This window comes from Tamandua tetradactyla, chromosome 5 (assembly GCF_023851605.1).
Source record: "Tamandua tetradactyla isolate mTamTet1 chromosome 5, mTamTet1.pri, whole genome shotgun sequence".
In the NCBI taxonomy this organism is placed as follows: domain Eukaryota; kingdom Metazoa; phylum Chordata; class Mammalia; order Pilosa; family Myrmecophagidae; genus Tamandua; species Tamandua tetradactyla.
Window position 1 is genome coordinate 135,309,114 of NC_135331.1, and position 22,705 is coordinate 135,331,818.

Sequence of the window (22,705 nt, forward strand, 5' to 3'; positions counted from 1 at the left end):
AAGTCTGATTTTTCAAGTTAATTTTAATGACTGGCAATAGAGTTAATCAAACAATCAATCAAAGGAAAAAAGACAATTCAGCTTTAGCCCTGGTACAAATAAATATTTTGACTTGGAAGACTTCTTATTGCTTCTAATTTGAATTAGAACTAATGGAATTAATAAAAAAAAAATTCATATGTAAAAAAGTTTAAAGGAAAGCCTTAAAAAAAAAAACTTCTAAAACTTGAAATACCAAATGTCTGGTATTTCAGCATCCACTAAAGTATTTTTCACATTTTTAAACAAAGGTTAAAAAAATACCTCTGACACAGTATTAATTTGCTATTAATATTTCTACACATGGCAAGAAGATTTCTCTGATTATCTTTCTTTAAGTTACAAAAATCAATAAATTACTATTAAATTAAAAATGACATATCAAACACCTATAGCTTCTAAATAATTACCCACCTATATTCCACCGTCTATATTTTGCATCATCAAACTGTTGTCTCAAGACTAGGAAATCTATAACATCAGGCATATCATGGTATCTAAATACAAATAGAAACAAGTCGATTAGGCCAAATATCTAATAATACCTAAAAGACATTCCAATTTATCTAAAACCACTGCACAACACTAAGAAACCAATGCCTCTTTCAATAGTCCTTACTTCATGGTAAATGATCCGCCTGTCAGTTTACCAGTATCAGGATCCAGGAAAGCTAATTTAAGGCAGCAAAGGGTAGGCAATCCCACTTCATACTTTATGCCAACTATTTTCATCAGTTCTTGTTCCTGAGAAAGATACAAAAAGAAACCATCTTTACAGAATAAAACACAAAATAAACTACTAAATGTGATCAAAAAGAACATTTCTTGGTTTTAACCTTATATATGTAAAAATTCATTGAGCTGTATCTTACTTAACATATGTACACCTCATTGCAAGTAAGTTATAACTCAATTAAGAAGCAAAAAAAGAAAAAAAGAAGGAAAATTACAAAAATAAAAATTTTCCAACACAATTCCAAAGACCTTAGACATTAATATGATCTAATTTTCACTACAGCTACATTATGTCCCCAACTTAAAAAATGTATCAGGGATGTAAATTCAGTCAATCCTGGTTTCCTGACTGAAAAAAAAAAAACACACACACACACACAATTTTCCCCATAATCCATAACTGCATCTGCATGGATTACTAAAGAATAGTAAATTAATACCATACCCGTAGTTCCATTTTATGCCATGGCTGTTTTTTGGGATTGATACTATAAATTTTATTTTTCCGGGCCATTTCAACATATGCTTCATGTCCTTGTCGGAAATAATAAACCTAGAGTGTAAATAAAGTCATAATATAAGAACTCAATGCAAGTTACCTGCTACAACTACAAAGAGAAGCTCTTTTCCTTTGGGCTAAAAGAAATCCTAATATTTTGATTTTTTTTCTTCCTCTCCTCTGGTTCTCCTAATGTTATTTAATCATGAAGTGTTTTAAAATAACATGACTAACAACTATTTTTATAAATACATATATTTTTATTATTACTAATAGATAAAATATTAAGAAGTTAAGATGTGAAGCTATTTTCACTAACATTGTGGTTTCTAGTTTCACCATTTTATTCTCGGATTCAAAATAAGTTAATCTATATAGCATAAAATAAAGTGAACTGTAACTAGGCGTCATGATAAGTTTACTGTTCACTTACTTTTTTGGGCAAATGGTTTATACATTTACAGAAAACTTCACATGAAAAAGGCATTTTCATATATTTATCTTACTTGATCCTTGCATAAATTCCATCAAGAACCAAGTATATATTTATTTTTGTTTTAGGAAGATGAAATTTAAGTGATTGCTGGCTTCTGTGTTGTAGAACTAGTGCTCATATACAGGTAATCTGGTATCAAATGTTATTCCAACTACTGGAAATGTAGAGCTTGTAAAAAAAAATGCTATAAAGTTCATATAACATTTTGGGGTATCCACTACCCTAAATATTTTTATCCTATCCATTAATATCACTGTTCTAGCTGTCTACAACTTCAAAAAAGGAATAGTGCTGAATAAGGAGTTATTTAATTAAGCATCAGTATTTAAAAACAAAAGAAAACTACCCATACGAAAGGAAAGAATTTAACAAAGAATTACACAATATCTAGTCATCCTAAAATAATAAACATGATTTTATAATAAATATATATTTATAATTTCTGGATGCTACAGAATCTGTTAAGATCCACCACTTGATACAACATTGTGATCATGTTCTGTGTTCCTCATATATAATACACACCGAGGCAAGCAGTATCTCTAAATAAATTATTTTAGACTCCGCTGTTTTATACAGCTAATTAATATGCTTTGCTAAAGAAGCCTCTATTTAATTATTACTACTAATCTGTTGGACACCATATAATCCCATTGCTTAACATCTGGGCACAAAGTCAGGAGACATGAGTCCTCAATGAGTGCAAAATTTTGATCTAAGTTTTTACATTTTCCATCTCAAACTCATAAGTACACAGTCTAAAATGATGGTGCCAATCATTCTTAAATGAAGTATTTTTTATTCTAAAATAATCTTAAAAGATTTAATAAATTATGAACACTGTATTTAAATGAAACAAAAAAGTGCTAAATTTTATTTGCCTCTAAAATACTATATATGTAAGTCTTGTTTAAAAGTTATTTAAAAGAAAAATAAAAGATGTTTCAAAAGTTTGAAAGTACCTCATCACCCATCTGTGGCACAAACGGACATCTTCGGGGAATAGTATCTGTAATCCATGTCGAGGGCAACCATTCTTCTAACGTCAAACCATTTTCAGTCAGTTCTCCCACAGCCAATCTCTAAGAAAGTTTAGAGAATTGTAAAAAGTATTATCATTAAAGCTGTCTGTGCTTTAAAATAACTAGAGGTAGTTTTGTTTTTTTAAGGGATAGGGGACCTATGTCCAAAAATATATATTCTTTAATCATTAGAAAAACTATTCTGGGAATAAGTTTCAGCATTGTTGAGTCTCTTCAAATTCCCACATAAAAACAGAACTAGATAGCAAAACCAAAAACACATGGCAACATTTTCAATGAAACTAGGTGATAAGATATCCCCAACAAACTCCTAAATACAAGCTCTGTAGACTCTTTTCCTCTCAAAATACTATCAGCTTTATAAACATTTTGTATAACAAATCAAGACATACTTAAATTGTCTAAAATCCTAGTTATACATATACACTGTAAAAGTCTTTGAAACCTATTCTTGGTATTACTAAGTAGATGAACTTCACGCAATTGAAATGTTTCAGCTCAGTGTTAGGGCACTAAGAACTTTATACTGTCGGTCTGTTTTGTTTTTTAAAAGATAGTTATGAGTTAATACATGTACACTAACAGAAAATAATGCCATAAATGGGTATCAGAACATTATTTGCAGCTGACACTGCTATAGCTGTTACTCAACATTCATTTTTATCTCCTTCCTATCAACCAAAAACCTTAATTTTGCCCAATTAGAAATATACACAGCTAAAACACTGTAATTCCTATCCTCCCTTGAAACTAGGGGTAGTCAGGTGACATAATTCTGGCTAAAAGGATCCCATGAGGAACTCTGCTGGAGAGAAAGCTTTACTTTCCCTATATCTTTTCCCCTTTCTCTTATATTATCTTTCTATCTGGAACAAAGATGTGAGAAAGTGTATAAAGAGAGCAGGAACCTGGGACAATGATATTAGGGAGCTGTCCCACCTTCCTACTTCTCAAATTCATATTTTGCAAGGCATTTGGGCATTATTTTGTGCAGCCATATGCAATCTTTAACTGATAAAACTAAAGAGACATGGAATTAGATAATCAATTTTAGTATTATTGTTGATTATGTCATAATTGAGGTATTTCTAATCCCCTCCCCCAAATTTTAATTAACACCAATTAAATGAATTATTTGTTCTTTCTATTTAATCCTATTTAGTCCAACATTTTAAAATAAGGTGAAGACACTGAAGAGGTGCTAGTTTAATATGCAGATAACACGACATTGTATTGAACAGTGGTATTAAAAATTTCAGTTGTGCTATGAAGCATGAGATTGCCAGGATATAAGTTTCCACATTATAAACAGTCTTTAGAGTCTAGTAGTAGTTGCCCAGAATCATGAGATCCTGATTTATAGTAAGTTATAAAGCATGATGTGATTATCAAGTCATAACTTTTCATTTGGAATAATACAAAGAAATGTTTATATTGTCATTCCTGAACCCTAAATGTTTCTTTTTGCATATACTTCCTAGGTTTTTCTTGAGGTCCTGTCATATTTCCACCAAACCTTACAGCAGAAACTTGGTAATCACTTTCAGTTTAGGACATCTATAGACCGATAAGCATTCCTTTACTGTATCTCTAGCCATGTAGCTATATATGGGGAGAATGCTACAGGCAGGGGGAAGAGCCAGTGCAAAAGTCCCAAGGTGTGAGTGTTCTTTACTGTATTTGACTAAGAAACAGCAAAGAGGCTATGTGGCCAAGAGGGAATAGTACAAATGGGATGAGAGAGGTAAAAGAGGGTAAAGACCTTTGGCATTTACAGTTAAGTAAAATGGGCTCACCGGAAAATTTTAGGCAGCGAAGTGACCTGATCTGACTTACATTTTAAAAGGATATCTCTAAATGCAACAGTGCAGGAATGGCAAACTATAGCCAATAATCCAAGTCCGGCCTATCACCTGATTTTGTAAATCAAGTTTTATTGAACACAGCATATGGGCTTTAGGGCTACAAAGGCAGAACTGAGTGGTTGGCTTCTACAGAAAAAGTTTGCCATCTCTGCTTTAAAGAATAGACCCTAGGGTGGGCCACGGTGGCTCAGCAGGTAAGAATGCTTGCCTGTCATGCCTGAGGACCCGGGTTTGATTCCCGGTGCCTGCCCATGTAAAAAAAAGAATAGACCCTAGGGGAAAAAAGGTAGAAGCAGTAAGAGAGATAGAAGGCTACTGTAGTAATGTGAGAGTTCATGGTGGCTTGCACCAGAATGATGGCAGTAGAGATGATGAAAAATAGTCAATACTAAACATATTAGAAGATAGAGCCAAGATAATTTGCTAATAGACTGGATGCAGAATATGAGAGAAAAAGAGGAACTGAGGATAATTCCAGGGATTTTTATGTAAACACTGGAAACTATGAATTGTTATCACTGGGATGAGGATGGCTATGAGTGGAGCAGGTTTGAAGGAAAATTTTTTGAGTTGTTTTATATGTGTCAGATTTGAGATAAGTCAGATGATATTTTGTTTGTTATTTTACATACAATTACAGAGTAGCCATTTTATCATACATACTCAGTATGTCACCAAGTTAACTGTAAAACCAAGGAATTTCTACAATTTAATTTAGAGTAGCTTTGATTCTATCTTTTTTATATATTGAGTTTCCGAGTAAAACTTTGGTTGAAATGGTTTCTTTTGACTTAATAAAAAGAAAGGAGGAAGGAGAAGTATAAAAATTGCAATTCTACCCTCAATACAGACTATTAATTGCATGAGGTTAAGTATTTCCCTCCACAAGGAAACTATGTTGACTGGGATACCTAATAATACCCATAATTTTGGGGGAATTTAGCATCCTTGATTAAATGGAATTTTTTGTCACTCAGTATTTAAAATTAGCAATGAATTAAAATGCATAGAATATTCTTCAAAACTCCCAGTTTCACGATTTGAGATTTTTCTATTATACATATTTATCATTGGTATAGGTAACTAACTTTATCTTTCTACCCAAAAATATCCTTCTAGATCCACCTCAAATTTCATTTCTTTAAGAAGCCTCATCTGAAACTTGACTAAAATAAGATCTCCATTTGATTTCTGAATTATCTTCAAAATTCATCTAGCAAGTAAATATATTATTAGGTCATATGACATTTCTTCTATTTTCATCATGGGGCATTTAAGCATTGTGTTATTCAAACATTATTTTCAGACTAAGTACTATATTTTATACTTATTATTCACTGTTTTGCTTTATACACTATAAGCAGTCAATAAATATTTATTAATCTGGTTTCCAGAACTAACGGCATACAGGACATATGTAAAATACCACCTGAGAGGATTTTACTTCATCTCTGGAGAATTCTATCTTTTAAAAGTACTTTCTACGCCTACCTTTATGTTTTTTGCTCGATTTATTCAGAGAGTTAGTCATTCAGAAAATATTTTCATTTTCATACATGCAGTAAATAACAATCATTCAATTATCCCGCAGTTTTTTCCTAGCTCTACAACTCTATGCATGCAAAAGGGAATACTGTTGTGTTTATTTGATTTAACTAGATGACTAAGGAATAAGAACAATTTTCATATACTGGTTAGATCTACCAGTAAACCAACAACAAACCATATGAACAAAACTCAAATGAAAGAGATAGTCTCTTACATCAAAACCTTATAATATTTTAAAGTTGATTTCTTCCACATAAATTGAGTGGCAAATAGATCCTGTCACAATACTTCAAATGCAACAATGAAATTAAACTACACCAACCGACAACAGATCCCCAAATGGTATCTGCATAGTATTAGCTTGTTGATGATTAACAAATCAAGGGGCACTCACTAGGTGAAACAAACTATATTCTTGGCATAACAGAATTATGCTTCCATAGTGATTATCACTATAAACCCCAGAAGTTCATCAAAACGTCTTGAATTGAAAAAGAATATTTATGTCAAAATATGGCTAAATTAGTTTTCTTTAACCAGTATGTCTATCACATAAAGTAATGAGTCAGCTTAGATTTATAATCAGTGATGGCAGAAAAGAAAATATGGCAAATATGTGGCATTCTCTTTGGTAAAGCAATCCCAAACCAAAGCAAAAGGAGGAGACATGAAAAGGAGACTGTAATCTAATTTAAAATAACCTGTAACTGTAAAGCTGAAATAGATAAGAACTCAATGGATGCAGATAAAATACTTAAAACAAGATGGATGCATTCTTAAAATGTTTCAAAGCGCTCTAGAAATAAGATTCTACAGTCTTACTCTGATAATTTTACAAATAACAACATATATTTACTTCTAAAAATGGCAGAGGTTTATAAAAACATCTCCCATTAGTGTAACCAAATAAACTTCCCACTTATACTCCTTAGGGAGCAGAAAACATGTCCTTCATATTTCACTTACTTCAGAGCAAGAATTAAATAGCTCTTATTTTCATTCCTAGGTCAAAGAATTTCTACTTCATAAGAGCTGATAGAACTTATTTCTAAAATATTTCTCTCTTCTCTGATTTCTCCCAAATTGTCCATAGATGTAAGATGTAGTAATCAAACCAAAACTACTACTGACCTAAGGACCAACTAATTATGGCTCAAGCACTTAGTCAATTAATGAAGGCTTTTTACAACAGTAGAATCCTACTTCTGATTCATATTTGCCTTGTGGTCAACAACTATACTGAAAAGGTAACACCAATTAAGGGACTACTAAACTGTGTATTTTGCAGCAGCATGTTCTTATGTTCTTTTAAATAATAAAAGATAAACATATTTAACAAATATATGCAAAAATACTCTTATATGTGAAACATTAAAATCTGAATAAGCTAAATATATCTTGGTATACTTTATTTTACTGGGTACTTCTGAGATTTTTCTATTAATACTTGCATATATCTCAGCAATTTTTATTCTCAACTGTACTTTTAAAATATTACCTCAAGTCATTTTCATAGGAAACAATGAATTTATTTAAAAAAATATAAACCTTTTGTTTTCTTTCTTTGGCCTTCTTTTTCTTTGGTGATATTGGTCCATCTTTTTCTTCATTTACTTTTTTCCTTTCCTTTTTCATCTGTTTTTGCTTCTGTTTTTCAGATTCTTCTTCTTCATCTGAACTACTTTCTGCCTTCTTGCTTTTATGTTTAGGAACTTTCTTTGGTGGCTGCAGATTAATTCCTGCATCTGCTGTCCAATCAGAGTAATCACTGGAGTACTCACTAGAAAATGAGAAGGGATTTACACACATGTTATAATTTTAAGATCTTGTTTTATAAATATAAAATGAAAGATCATATTAAAGAATGACAATTATTTATAGTTGGATGAAATAAAAATATTTTTTTAATTTTCAACTCTTAACCATTTCTTCAAAAATCTGTAGGCTCAACTTACTTTAATATCTCAAAAAATATGAATACAAATTTTAATTGAGACAAATGTAAGTTCATTCTATGGTTTAAGAAAAAAAAAACTGGGTTTCTGAGTCCAAAATGATGATTTAAGAAAAAAAAAAAAAGACTGGGTTTCAGAGTCCAAAATATCATGGGGCATACAAACGTAAGAGTTAGTAGCCATTTTCCTCAATTCTAACAACAGTAGCAAGAGCCCTGGATAGCACAGGATATTAAGGAGAAGTATAAGGATTCGTTTTGTGAAGGGTGTTGGCTCTTTCAGGGGTAACTCCCCCAGAGCACTAGAGCTCTCACACACCTAGATTTTGACTGTCATGGACTAGCAGTTCCCAAAGTGCTCCTACCCTGTGATAAGGTTGTATTTGCAAACTTAGCATGTACAGAAAAGGAAAAATAACATTTAGATAAAATTAATCTATCTATATATACACCTTAGGTGTATCTTATGCTTCAAAGTATGCCATGATTCAGAAAAGTACAGGCCTTACTATTTTAAGTATCACTACCAATCATGTTTGCCATTTCTTTTCAGCTTAAATTTTACAGAACTGATGTTGTTGCAAACTTAAGAATCCATTTGCTATTGTTATAATTTTAGTACATTTGATTTGATTTTGTATAGCTTTATAAATATAAATACCTTAAAGGAATCTAAATCACATTGCATAAAAAACAGCAAGAAATCTGCCTCCATTTACTGATGTATGACCCTATTCTTCACACTGAAGGTGCAGATTTTTCTGGAGTTTTATCTCTTCTCTCCCTGTCTACATGTTCTTTATAGGTATTTACCTAAATTTTCCCAAGAATAATCATCACAGATAAGAATAAAAAACTAAATGCTTTCTAGAATGAGTTCACGTTAAAATTTTACATGATTTTTGTGAACTTAAAAGGAAAATATTTTCTTAGCAGGTGCTCTTTCCAAACTACTTAATCATGGGATGGATTATGAGAGTAAACATCTGTAGAAGAATAGGCTGCCCTGAAACTCTGAGATTTATTTACTCTATCTCCAGCCCATGGCAGTTTCTGAAAACAGGAACTGCCAAATCCTCAGAGTCACCAATCTCTGGAATATTCAGCTAGAAGATCATCTGCTGCCAGCACAGATGCAACTACAAACCCCAGGGTCATGTTCTTTACAACTGCCTCCAACTGCTAAAGCTACCATTGCACTCTCAATACAGAAATCCCTTAGTTGACTGTGGTTTGACATACTCTATTCTCACTATTAAAGGACCAGACATAGCCATGGGAACTTGCATATTATCAGAAGTCAATATTGTGGAACTAAGAAAGCTCCTGATTTTAGAGCTGATAGAAGAAATTGTTACAGTTTCCACTTAAGTTTCCTTGGCTCTTCTATTTTAAGAGCCACTGCTGCAAAAGAATAAGTCTAGGGGATTAACTAAACTAATTACCATCTCCAAAGGCTACACTCTTTCTTGCTACCAAGATCTTGCAAATTCAGCCAAAGCTATCAGCCCATGAACCACCAAATAACCAGCTGAAATGATCTTCACTTGCATGGTCCACTGGGGCAGGAATACTAGGAGAACTAAAAACTGACTACCATTGCAAGAAGAAAATATTGTTAGTATTCCACAAATTCTACTACTTAAGATAGTTAAATTGACAATGCATCATCACTTTCATAATTTCATGCTTAAATACTTCTCAAAATAATGAAATTAGTTTGTGGCTCAGTATTTAAAATTAGAGCACTCAGAAGATATAATGTCAATTAAATTATCAAGGGAAGGCATCATTTTGCAGATCTCATTGCAGTAACCAACCTTTCTGTTTCTAGAGAAAACAAGTTAGAAAAGAAAACTAAACTTTGTGTAAAAACAAAAAATACCCAAAGAAGGATCAACTTTAAACTGAAAGAAACTTTGAAGTATGTTGCTGGTAAAAACAAACAAAAAAACCATCTACAATTTTACAAAGATTTTATACTATACAATGGAGAAATAAAAATTTATTCTCGTACCTAGAACTGCCATCACTGTGCCATGCTCTCTCTTCCTCTTCAGATGTACCACCACTGACAGCTACCACTTCACCTTCCTGAGATATTGAAGACATATTTAACAAAATAATATTCTACAATTACAAAGAAAAATCAGCAATATCTACTAACACCAACCATATTAGAGTATTTAAATTAAAACCTGATTTAAATAAGTTGCAAAACACACCTTTTATATTTTTATGCAAAAAGATGAGAATATTAAATGTACCCAAAGATATAGTACTAACAATGGATTCAGAGTACCTGTCAAATGGTAATAGATTTTGGATTTTTAGCTTCCTAATTCATGTTCTAGAATAGATGACATCAAATTCCACAGTGAATCAAATTTCATTATTTGAAATTAATCTTTCCTTCTTGAGCTTTTTTAAGAATTTAAGCTTTCTTTTCTAACCATGCTTTGAGAAGCTTAAATTGGACCTATTTATATTCTATTAATTACCATTAAATTAACTTTAGCATATAAAATAGGATATTCCACCGTTGGTCTTATTTTATCCATATGATAGAAGATTAAAAGTTATCTACGACTGTTTTTATTTTAGTAAATATTCACAAATGGGGGGTAGGTAAGAGGCAGCATTACTTCTAAATTCTAAATAAAAAATACAGAAGTACCATACTAAAGTCCAAGATACATGGATCAAAATACCAGGATTCTTTTCATTAACATATTATGCTGAAGGCAATATTTCTGTTGTCAATATACTTTTCTAAAAATTAATTCAATTGCTCTTAAAGGATATCAAAAACATAAAATAGTTTGGAAGACAAGGACTTCAGTAAATCTTTGCTTTATGTAACAGATGTATCCTGGAAATACATATTATAAGCTTCTAATAAACTGAATCACATAAAATATTTTATAAAAACAACATATAAAGGAATCACATTGTCTTTCAAAAGCAAAAAAACATTTTACATGTCAAGGAATCACACTGTCTTTCATAAGCGAAAAAACATTTTACACATCAAATAATTGGCTGTATATATTTTTATGCTTAGCGTTTGTATCCAAGACTTTTATATATCAGATTTATGTAATTGGTATATTTCATCCTTATGCCCAAATGAGTACTTCATATTAGGATACTCTGGGATGTAAAGGCATTAGGAGACTAACTTTTAAATTGTGATTAAAATCCTCTAGTTTAAGTTGATTTAATAATATTGTTCCATCTATAGAGAATATACTGAGGATTTTCATATATGACTGACATTCCACAACACAATATGGCTTCAAAGGTATGTAACAGTCAAATTCAAAGTTCACTGAATCTCTGACCTAACTGGGGCAAAGGGAGATGTTTTTAAGTTCTGAACAAGATTTACCTGTGCATGCAAACTGATTCCCTTGGGCAAAGGAAATGCATAATTTGGAAGGGAAAAAAGCATTTTTTAAAATAATTATGAGTGAAGAATATTAAAAAAAAATTACACTGAGAAAGTTATAAATTGGTACAGGGATTGAAAAATAGCCACAACTGTCAAATTACTATTAATTATTTGTTATAGTTATAGACTAGTTTCATGGTACCATTTAAAAAGCTTGGCGTTCGAGTAAAAGGAACCTGGGTTTAATCTTTCTTCTGCCACTTAATAGTCAGGCAAATACATAATTAAAACATCTTTAAATCTCAGATCCCCTACATACAGAATGAAAATAATTAATTCATATGTTTTTGTCTTGTGGATTCAAGATTGTGAGAATGTATGCCATTTCTGGAAAAATACACGTCAGAGAATAGAAGCTATCACTATCATTATAATACCTGGAAATGCCATCTTTCAGCTACATCTATAAATATGTCAGTGAATGCAAAGAATGAAGGTCATATTAAAAAAAAATAAGTAAAAATGGAAGCAGAAACTAATGAACATTCTTATGAAACTATAATCTTACATCTGAAGAACTAGTTGCATTTTCTATGTCTTCCGAGGGTCTTGGTGTCTCTTCCAATGCAGATCTTGTACGATAATTGTGTTGATTTGCCTGTTGCTTTTTTGCTTCTCCAAGATCTAGAAACTGCTCATGGGCATGATTCTGGAAAAAAGTAAATTAAATGTACATAAAGTTGCTTAAAGAAGATTCTTCAGTTTAACAATTATATATATATTTTAAATACAAAGAATTCACTCATATTTAATATACTACATAAATGGACTATTTTATAGTACCAGCTCAAATATTTCACTTTATCACACTAAGTTAAATCACAGGCTTATGATAATCTATTGAAATTCATCTGCCAAATGCTAAGTTATAAAAATGCTCTTTTCTGATTGACAGACTTAACAGATTCACAGTAACAGACTGAGCCAAACATTGAACTCTCCTACTCCCACACCTTATCTACAGCAATGATAAAACAAAGAGGACAATGGCTGTGGGACACAAGTAAAAGGCAGAGGCAAATTAGAAACCAAACTGGTAATCATAAAACTACTCTGCCAGTATAAGGCAAAAACAACGAATAGCTGCTTCTCCTGTTAGAAATGAATGAATGCAAAGTCTCTTGCAGCAATGAGAACATAACCAACAATAATCATAAAAAGTGAAACGTGCACACTTAACTGGAATATGGAACACAAGCTAGCAATCACCCAAAGACTAAACCAAAACCAAATCTGAAGGAAAAAAAAAATTCAGCTCTAAAGGGCTTACAGAGAGCCGAGTAGAAAAATAAAAGAAAACCCACATTTAGACATATAGTGAAACTCAAGACTGTGAAAAATAAAGGAAAACCCTAGATTAACTTCAAAGAAACAAGTCAGACTGACCTTGTTTATCATCAAAGAAAGAGAACTATTTTTAAGTTGTTAACAGACAATAACTTTGACCCTGTATTATATCCTCACTCCTGAAAGTGAAATAAGACATTTTCACATTTAAAGATACAAGATTTATTCCACAAAGGTTCTCTCTCTTAAAGAAAAACCGAAGGATTTTGTAATTTTGTAAAAGCTTTGGGAAATATTTAAAAGATAAAAAAAGAAAATAATGGTCACTCGTAAACTCACAAATTTTCTTCTCATGAATTTAATGTATCTTCTTTCATTTAACATAAACATTTTACTTACTCAAATCGACGTTATTAAAAACTGTTTATATCTCTAGAAATTTGTTGCCTTTTTAAGAGCTGTATTCACAATCTGATATTTCTTTAGGATGAATTCTAAGTTAAATTACATAAACATTTTCAATGCCCTGATAAAATAACGCACTGGAAGGGAAAGTTGACTGTCAACTAACATTTGTTCTTTACCTCTGCCACAAAAAATTAAAATTTTCTTTAGTCACATGATTAAGTTCTGGCCAATGAGATACATGCAGAATGCTGTATGGAAACTTCTAGGAACCTTCTAAGAGAGCATACATCCCCTTTGCATCTTCTTCTGACCTGTTCTCAATTCTGCAACTTTAAATGAGGATGCTGATGTGCTGAGCCATGAGGTCAAATCTATACATAGCAGGATCAGAAAAATGAAAGAGCTTGAGTCCTCAACACTGAGGGTATAACACTGGTCTGGGCACTACCTACCTAGGCTTTTGTAAGACAAAGAAATATAATTCTCCCTTGCTTAAATTATTGTTATTTTGGGGGCTTTTGTCTTTTCAGCTAAACCTAGTCCTAAATAATCAACTTTTAAGTGCTTTTTAACAGGTTTCTTTTCTGGTTTTATTTTGGTATCAATTAATGCTTCCATCTACAAAGTAAGTTAAGTCCCCCATTGTATTATTAGAACAAAAAGAAAAATACAATTCTGAGTAATGATAAATGGCATCTCATAATTTATATTTCTGTATTAATAATAGCCTGGGAGGAGATGCTTTCACAATTTTCTCTATTTTTGTAAAGTTTCAAACTTAAAAGGAGGTCATATCATACATTACTGTTCAAATGACTTCACATTTCTCTAAGATAATGAGTAAAAGATAACTCATTTTTTTAAAGATGAATAGCATTTTATGGGTATGTAGATATGACATTCCACCTTTCTACTACTGATGATCACTAATGTTATTCCCATTTTGCATTTAGACAATAAAAAACTACATTTACATTACATGCACACACACACAAATATATATATATACACACACACACATCAGTACTCAACTTTAAGAAAAACAGCCTTCAAAGAGCTACTATGGAAAGATAAACACATCCTTTAATGTTAATACATACTATCATTTTCCTTTCGTTATGCTATTGGCAATGCATACTCTCACCAGTTACACAAGTGTTTGTCTCCATATCTTTAGATTCTGAGTAAAATGCTTTCCAGCTACCATGAACCGCCCCCTTGCACCCGCCCCCCCCCCAATAAAAGATATTTCACAAAGAGATTCTCTTTTATTATACTAATAGGAATTCTAGCACTGTCAGGTGGGTCCTATTGAACCTAGTAAAGAAAAAGTTTAAAAAGTAACTTCAGTCTTTTGAAGAGAAGAGCCATAAAAGAGAAAAGAGAGTTCTAGAAAAGGAGGTGAATTCAGGAGGTCTAAGGAACTCCAATAAAATCAGGATTGAGCACAAAGCTGGGTCAGGCTACCAATTTTCTTGTCTTTGCTTAGATCATTGCTTATATGATGACCTGGACTTAAAAAGGAGTTCCATTTTTAAGTTTTCACAACTTTAGACTATAATGCTCTGAAGCGTCTATGATTAGAAAAAACAGCAATGAAAATGGATAATTTTCATGCCTTGACGTCAAAGGAAGTTAGTACATATCTCTCCCTGATTAGGGCACAGCCCTCTGAAATCCACTGGACCCAAAATTTTTTTCATAGAAGGATGACACAGAAACCAACAGGGCAGATGAGTGAGGACAATTTATCTCTCTTAAACGAGAAAACAAGAACAATTGTTTATAACAACAAAGCTGAACTGATTATCTAGAATAAAAAACAGATGCAAAGCAACAAAAAAGATTCTAAGGGAAAAAGAAACTGTTTTAGAATGTGCAACCAAATGGCAGAGCTACTTAAAGATCTTGCTTAGGTTTATAGTAAAATTTATTAGAGTTGCATATATGAATTGGCTTGTGGGGAAAAGGTATGCTAGAAGAAGGCAAACATAAAATAAAGAATTTACTAAGATCATCTAAAAGATAATTTGGATTTAGTTTACATTAATTTTACTTCATTAAATATATTATTTATACTAACATTTTAATTACAAAAAGAAATCTTAAAACAGTTATTGTACTTTATGAAACAAGTTCTGAACTTCAAAGTAGTTGCTAATTACCTTTGCAGCAATGGGTATTTTATTCTCTTTTGGAACAGTGAAGTGTTTTCTTTTCTCTTCTGATCTATAAATCTTTATTTCTTCTTCTCCTTTTGCAGTTCTCCATTCTTCTTGCCTACTGAAAGAGAATTCAAAACCATGCATGTGGACTTTTAGGAAGATGGCCGAATAGAGTAGCTTCAGGTCAGCTCTGCTCGACAGAAAAGTTAGATAAGGGGCAGGAGGACAACTGAAGTGATAATTTGGAAGCACGGCTGACCCGGGACAGCCTTCTACACCACATAGAGTGGTCCTATTTGCAGAGGCCAAGGAAAGGAGAGGCAGAAAGCTGTAGCCTGGGGCAGAGGCATAAGGCCCCTGAGGAAATGTATGGACAGGAGCAGGGAGCTAGGACATGGGCCAGGCTGCATTCCTTGGGTGTGCTACCCTCACCAGTGCAGCCCCATGACTGGCGACTCATCCCACACCCCACACACACCCTAACCCACTCCCATTCCCAGGGCTCAAGGCACCCCTATTACCCCACCAGCTCCCGGTGCACGTACCTGGCCCACACCCCCATCCCAAGTGCAGCCCAACCAACCTCTCCTGCACCCCTCCCAAGCTTTACATCCCCCTCCCTGCTCCCTGCAGGCTGTTGCCAGCACATAAAGGCTGCTGCGGGCACTCACCTCCATACCCAGGCTACCCCGGCACCCCTGCCCATAGTGTCGCACAGCCTGACCCCAACCTCCTGAGCTCAGCACATCAGTTTATAGCACTCCTAGACTCACCAATGTGCACAGGCCCCCACTCATGTCATTCAGCTCTGGGAACCTCAGTTTACAGCAGTCCTAGAACCATGCAGGCACATTACCCTCAGCCACACTTCCCAGCTGTGAAAGTGCTGACCTGTGCAGCAGGGTCATATCTGCCCCCAATCCATGAAGGCATCACACCAATGTGCTGCCACAGCTCAACATATGCATCACGAACGGCCTCGTGCCTTACACCAGCGCACACCAGGGTTACGCACCCCCAGACTGGTGCACCCACACAGCTACATCATCCCCAGCCGCTGGGCGCCCACGTTCACAAACATCAGTTTAGCATCCACTACTGGGCCTACACCTGCCCTGAAATAAATCACTGCACTGAGTGCCCCAGCTCATACTCTGATCCCTGCCGTACTTCCATCCCACAAATACAAGGCCTTAGACTACTGAAAGAAATCAACTTTCCAAGTAAATCAATCAAGATATTCACATGCCATGAGGACAGCAGATCACTAAGCATATCACAATGCAGACATATACAGCCCTGCCTAATGACCAAATTAAAACACCTGAGGAGACAGACATTGGAACAACTAATCAAAGATGTTCATACAACTCTACTTAATAAAATAAGTGGGATGGCAAATGACATAAAGGAGATCAAAAGACAGTAGAAGTGCATAAAGAGGAATTTGAAAGGATAAATAGAAAAATTGCAGATATCAAGGAGATTAATGACTTTGTTGACCAAATAAAAAACATACTAGAGGCACACAACACCAGATTCAAAGAGACAAAAGATAGAATAAGTGATATAGAGGACTGGATAACTGACTTCAAAGACTCAAAGCAGTAAATGGTAAAAAAAGATAGAAAAATTTGAACTGGATATGATAGACAAAACAAAGTGCACAAATACAAGCATCATTGGTGTCCCAGAAGGAGAAGAGAGGAGTAAAGAGATAGGAAGAGTAGATGAGGATGTAATAGGGTAAAACTTCCCAACCCTTATAAAGGACATAAATATACAAGTTAAAGAAGCCCAATGAACTTCAAACAGACTAAATCCAAACAGGCCTTCTCCAAGACACATACTAATCAGTCTGTCAAATGCTGAAAAGCAGCAGAAAATCCTGAAAGTGACAAGAAAAAAACAATCTACTACATACAAGGGAAACCAAATAAGACTGAGGTTCAGAACTCAACAAGTACCCTGGAGGCGAGAAGGCAGGAGTATGATATATTCAAGATCCTGAAAGAGAAAGACTTCCAGCCAAGAATTCTGTACCCAGCCAGACTGTCCTTCAAAACTGAGGGAGAGATTAAAGTTTTCACAAAAAAGTCATGAAAGAATCTGTCAACAAGAGACCAGCCCTACAAGAAATAGTAAAAGGAGTTCTGCTGGCTGAAAAAAAGACAGGAGAGGGAGGTCTGGAGGAGGGCACAGAATTGAAGAATACCACTAAGAGTAATTTAAAGAATACAAAGAGAAAGAGGGAAAAGAATCTATAGATCTGACAAATAAAATAAAAAAGATAAGATGGTGGATTCAAGAAACACCTTTTCAGTAATAACTTTGAATGGTAACAGACTAAACTTAACAATTAAAAGATTCAGATTGGCAGATTGGATTAAGGAACAATTCAACTATATGCTGCTTACAAGAGACTCATCTTAGACACAAGGATACAAATAGATTGAAAGTGAAAGGATGGGAAAAGATTTCCACACAAGCTGCAATCAAAAGAAAGCAGGAGTAGCTATACTAATATTGGACAAAATAGACTTTAATCATAAAGTTATCAATAAGAGACAAAGAAGGACAAAATATACTAATTAAAGGGTCAATTCACCAAGAAGATATAACAATCATAAATGCTTATGCTCGCAATGAAGGGACTCCAAAGTCCATGAGGCAAACTTCAAGGGAGCAAAACTGAAAGGAGCAACTGATGTTTCAACAATAATAGGAAACTTCAATACACCACTCTCTTCTATAGATAAAACAACCACACAGAAGAACAACAAGGAAATAGAGAAGTTAGATAACCATCAGCACTACCACAGAAATCATCAGCACTACCACAACAGCAGCGGTAAATAATGGGGGGGAGAGACAAGAGTTAAGAGGAGGTTTAGATTTCCTATTTGGCGAGGGTGTGTTTATTGGTTTTCTTTCTCTTGGGAACAATGAAATTATCTAAAATTGAGAATGTTGATGGACTGTGGACCTCGGCTCGATATACATAATGCTGGATGAATGCAGATGGCTGAAGTATTCACTGGCTGAGAAGCACATTGGCGAATGATGGTGATTACTTATGAACGAAGGTTGTCCTGCTACACAACGGAACAAAGTCATGAGGCATGCAACAATGTGAATGAACATGTGGGGACATTTGGTGAGACAAAATAAGCCAGAAAAAAAAAGAATAAGAATGGCATGGTCACCTTTAGAAAATGCTCATAAGAAAACAGGGGCCTAGATTGTAAGCTTTTAGAGCAGACACATTAAGTCCAGAGCTGTGACTATCATTTCTGGATTTTAAGAGGCTGTTTTATATATATAATCTGATATTTAGAGATAAGGACAAAACCAAACAGGTTGAGGTTAAAGTAATTCAGAACACAGTGCTAAGGAAGACAGTGTCTATATTTTAGAACCACACATACTCTTTGAAACCAATGGAAGAAAGGCTTATTTGATCTGGAACTGACATTTTCTGTAGGGCATAATCTAACTCAACCTACCTGTATAGCTCATTTGAACAAATGAAACAAAGGGAGCCCAGAATAAGAAAGAGGTCCTTTAATCCTGTACAGAATGTTGCAATGCTTGGATACATCCTAGAGTATATTAAGCAGATAGTCAAAATGTATTGGCAAAGTCCCCTGAGGGAGGGGAGAAAGACTACGGAACTATTAATCCTCTGATACTCCGTCAAACTTTAGGGACACCCAAATCAATAAACCATGCCCTCGGATCAGAACGCTTACTCTTGTGAAGCTTATGTAGGTAGCAGAGAAACTTAGATTACCCATAGGCATGCCTAAGAGGTACTTCTGGAGGACCTCTGTTGTTGCTCAAATGTGGCCTCAAGTCTCTCTAAGCCCAACTCTGCAAGTGAAATCATTGCCCTCCCGACGACATGGAACATGACATCCAGGGATGAAAGTCTTCCTGGCGACGTGGGAGAGGACTCCCAGGGATGAATCTAGACCTGGCACCGTGAGATCAACAATTACATCCTGACCAAATGGAGGAAAAGAAGTGTAATTAATAAAGTGTCAGTGGCAGAGAGAGTCAAACAGAGCCAAGAGGCTACTTTGGCAGTTGCTCTTATGTAAGCTTCAGTTAGATATTGCTACCTATCATAACCTGCCAAACCCCAGCCAGGATCATTCCAGCCAATCCTAAAGAATACCTAGGGCAGTATATAAGATTCCACAAGGGTTCCAGGCACTAGAGTAACTTGCCAGAAACCTACAACCTCCAGATGGGTCCCTGGTCCAGATAAACCCTGAAACCTAGTCCAGCCTCTCCAGAACATCAGATAGTTTCATCTTCCTAGCACGAATCAGTGACAGACCCTTCCAATAACAAAAATTTAGAATGGCCATAGCCCAAAGATCCCTAAAGAAAGGTATGGAAAGATTAAAGGTGATGGTGGATGTGCCACTTTGAAAGGACCCTACAAAAGTCATGTTTTAATTCTAATCCCATTTTGTAAAGGCAGCTGTTTCTTTTAATCCCTATTCAGCACTGTATGTTTGAATCTGCAATTAGATTATCTAATTGTGACTCAATCTGGACTGGCTGTTAAGCTGGATTAGGTGGAGATGTGCCTCCACCCGTTCAGGTGGGCCTTGATTAATTTACTGGAATCCTATAAAAAAGGAAACATTTCGGAGAAAGAGAGATTCAGAGAGAGCAGATAACGACAGCCACAAGAAGCAGAGTCCACCAATCAGCGACCTTTGGAGATGAAGAAGGAAAACGCCTCCTGGGGGAGCTTCATGAAACAGGAAGCCAGGAGAGAAAGCTAGCAGATGATGGTGTGTTCACCATGTGCCTTTTCAGATGAGAAAGAAACCCTGAACTTTATCAGCCTTCTTGATATAAGGTATCTTTCCCTGGATGCCTTAGATTGGACATTTCTGCAGACTTGTTTTAATTGGGACATGTTCTCGACCTTAAAACTGTAAACTAGAAATTTATTAAATTTCCCTTTTCAAAAGCCATTGTTTCTGGTATATGCATTCCAGCAGCTAGCAAACTAGAACAGGGGAGTTATACAGAGAAGATAGGATTTTACAAATGAATGCTACATCATTAAACTGATACCTCCTTTAGTCTCCAGCATTTTAGAGCAGCTAGAAGTAAAAAACCTAAAATTGTGGAACTGTAACCCATGTCAAACTCTGAAATATATTCTACAACTAATTGTGGTGCTGTGCTTTGAAATTTATGGCTTTTTCGTATATATGTTATTTTCCACAAAAAAAAAAAGGAGAAAAAGTCAATTGTGATGATAAAAAAAAATTGAAGCCTTCTAGCCTCCTGTATCTGGAGCAGCCAGAAGGAAAAATCTGAGAGGATTGTATGGTAGCCCATGACAAACTCCAGGATCTGTCCTGTAACTACTTGTTGAAGAGTGCTTTGAAAACCATTGCTTTTTTATTTCTTTGTTTTGTATATATATTACATTATACAATGAAAAAAGTTAAAAATGATAAGAAGCAGAAAAAAAATGGATGTTAATCTAGAATTTTTGCAACCGACTTCCCCCGCAAAATGAATGCTAGGTGTCAAGGAAGGAATGTTACTCTAATGGTTTCTTTCTAGATAGAAGCATGTGGTAATGATTTCTGAGTTTAAATTTATATGTTCTTGCCTCTGAACATGTGGTGACAAATTGCTTAAGCATAGAAAAGATAGATACTTAAGTATTTTTTTCTGTCTACTCAAATTTGTTGCCACTGTTTTGGCTATGCTCTTTAGCAAACCAAGTATGTAGTCCCGGTAATGTGGGTATTCCTAGGATAACTGCTCCAAGGCTAAAAAACTATTTTTTTTATTAGGGGGTGTAAGTTCAGTGCTGTGATAATCTTGTATGCCATATAAACTGATTTTAGCTTTGAGATCAAACTAATCAACTCCTGAAGCCCTGAAAGAACAACATTCTTTCCAGTGAGAGGCAGGTCAAGCTTGCAAAACTCTGATTTACCTGGGAATCAAGTTGAAACTGGGCCACAGAAGAAACTGTGGAACATTTTGTACTTTAATATCGTGGAACTGAACTCACACAAAAGAATTTGACTTTTTACTTTGATTCCTTACAGCTTAAGTTTTTGAACTGCAAGGGTACCTAAGTTTAGAACTTTAATTTTCCCCTGAAGATTTCATAATAGGAAGGGAGTTAATATTCAAACTTTCTATAATGTTGAAATTTTTACTACTGGAGTATATTAATTTTGTCATTTTACTTAACAACACCAGTCTTCAACAAGGCTGGTCATAATTCTGAATGGGAAATAAAATGAGCAAATTTAACCTTGTGAAAAGAGTGGCCTGGATTTTTTTTTTTTTTTCAGACTTTAAAAAAATTAAACTCTTGAGAAAAATAAAGAATCCTATGCAACCGGTAAGAAATAATACGGACAGATCATGTGGACCCTTCACCCAGTTCCCTCTAATGGTAATACCTTCCAAAACTTTAATACAATTTCACAACCAAAATGGTGACATTGGTACAATCCACCAATCTTATCTAGATTTTGTTTTACTACGTCATTTGTGTGAATATGTGTACATGTATATATTTAGTTCTATACAAGCTTATTCACATGTGTAAATTTGGATATCCAACACTCCAATCAAGTTATACATTTTCATAACCACCAGAATCCCTGGAGGTGCCCTTTTATTGCCATATCCACTATACTTTCCTCCCCCTATGACCTCCTCAGTCCCTAAACCCTAGCAACCACTAATCTGTTCTCCATTTCTATAATTTTGTCATTTCAAGAATGGAATAAAAAAAAAAAAACAGAATGGAATATACAGGATGTAACCTTTGAGACTGGTTTTATTCATGCACATAATTCCCTCAATAATCATCCAAGTTGTTATCAGGTTTGTTCACTTTTATATTGTTGAGTAGTATTTAGCATCATATGTATGCCTATATCATAGTTTAACTTCATTCACCCACTGAAGGACATCTGAGTTTTTTCCCAATTTAGGATATTATAAAGCTGCTAGACATTTATTCATGGTTTCTTTGTTACTATAAGTTTTCAATTCCTTAGGATAAAGGTCCAACAGTACAAATACTGGGTCATATGGTAATTGCATGTTTAGGTTTGTAAGAAAGTGCCAAACCATTTTCCAGAGTACCTATATCATTTTATATTACCATCAGTATCCTATGAGTACTCCAGCTTCTCAGCATCC

General features: G+C 34.4%; 1 protein-coding gene across 2 annotated transcripts in view; it reads right to left on the minus strand.

Moving 5' to 3' along the window:
- PHIP (PHIP subunit of CUL4-Ring ligase complex) overlaps positions 1-22,705 on the minus strand; it is a 147,661-nt gene that overhangs the window by 36,472 nt on the left and 88,484 nt on the right. Inside the window, exons 20-27 of one of the 2 annotated variants that reach the window (XM_077162287.1) lie at positions 15,494-15,608; positions 12,142-12,282; positions 10,197-10,273; positions 7,774-8,005; positions 2,732-2,851; positions 1,220-1,327; positions 659-783; positions 454-536 (exon numbers count right to left, since the gene is read on the minus strand). In XM_077162287.1, coding sequence (XP_077018402.1) covers positions 454-536; positions 659-783; positions 1,220-1,327; positions 2,732-2,851; positions 7,774-8,005; positions 10,197-10,273; positions 12,142-12,282; positions 15,494-15,608 — 1,001 coding nt within the window. Of the gene's footprint in view, positions 1-453; positions 537-658; positions 784-1,219; positions 1,328-2,731; positions 2,852-7,773; positions 8,006-10,196; positions 10,274-12,141; positions 12,283-15,493; positions 15,612-22,705 lie in introns of both variants that reach the window. The other variant, XM_077162286.1, reaches the window with a different exon arrangement.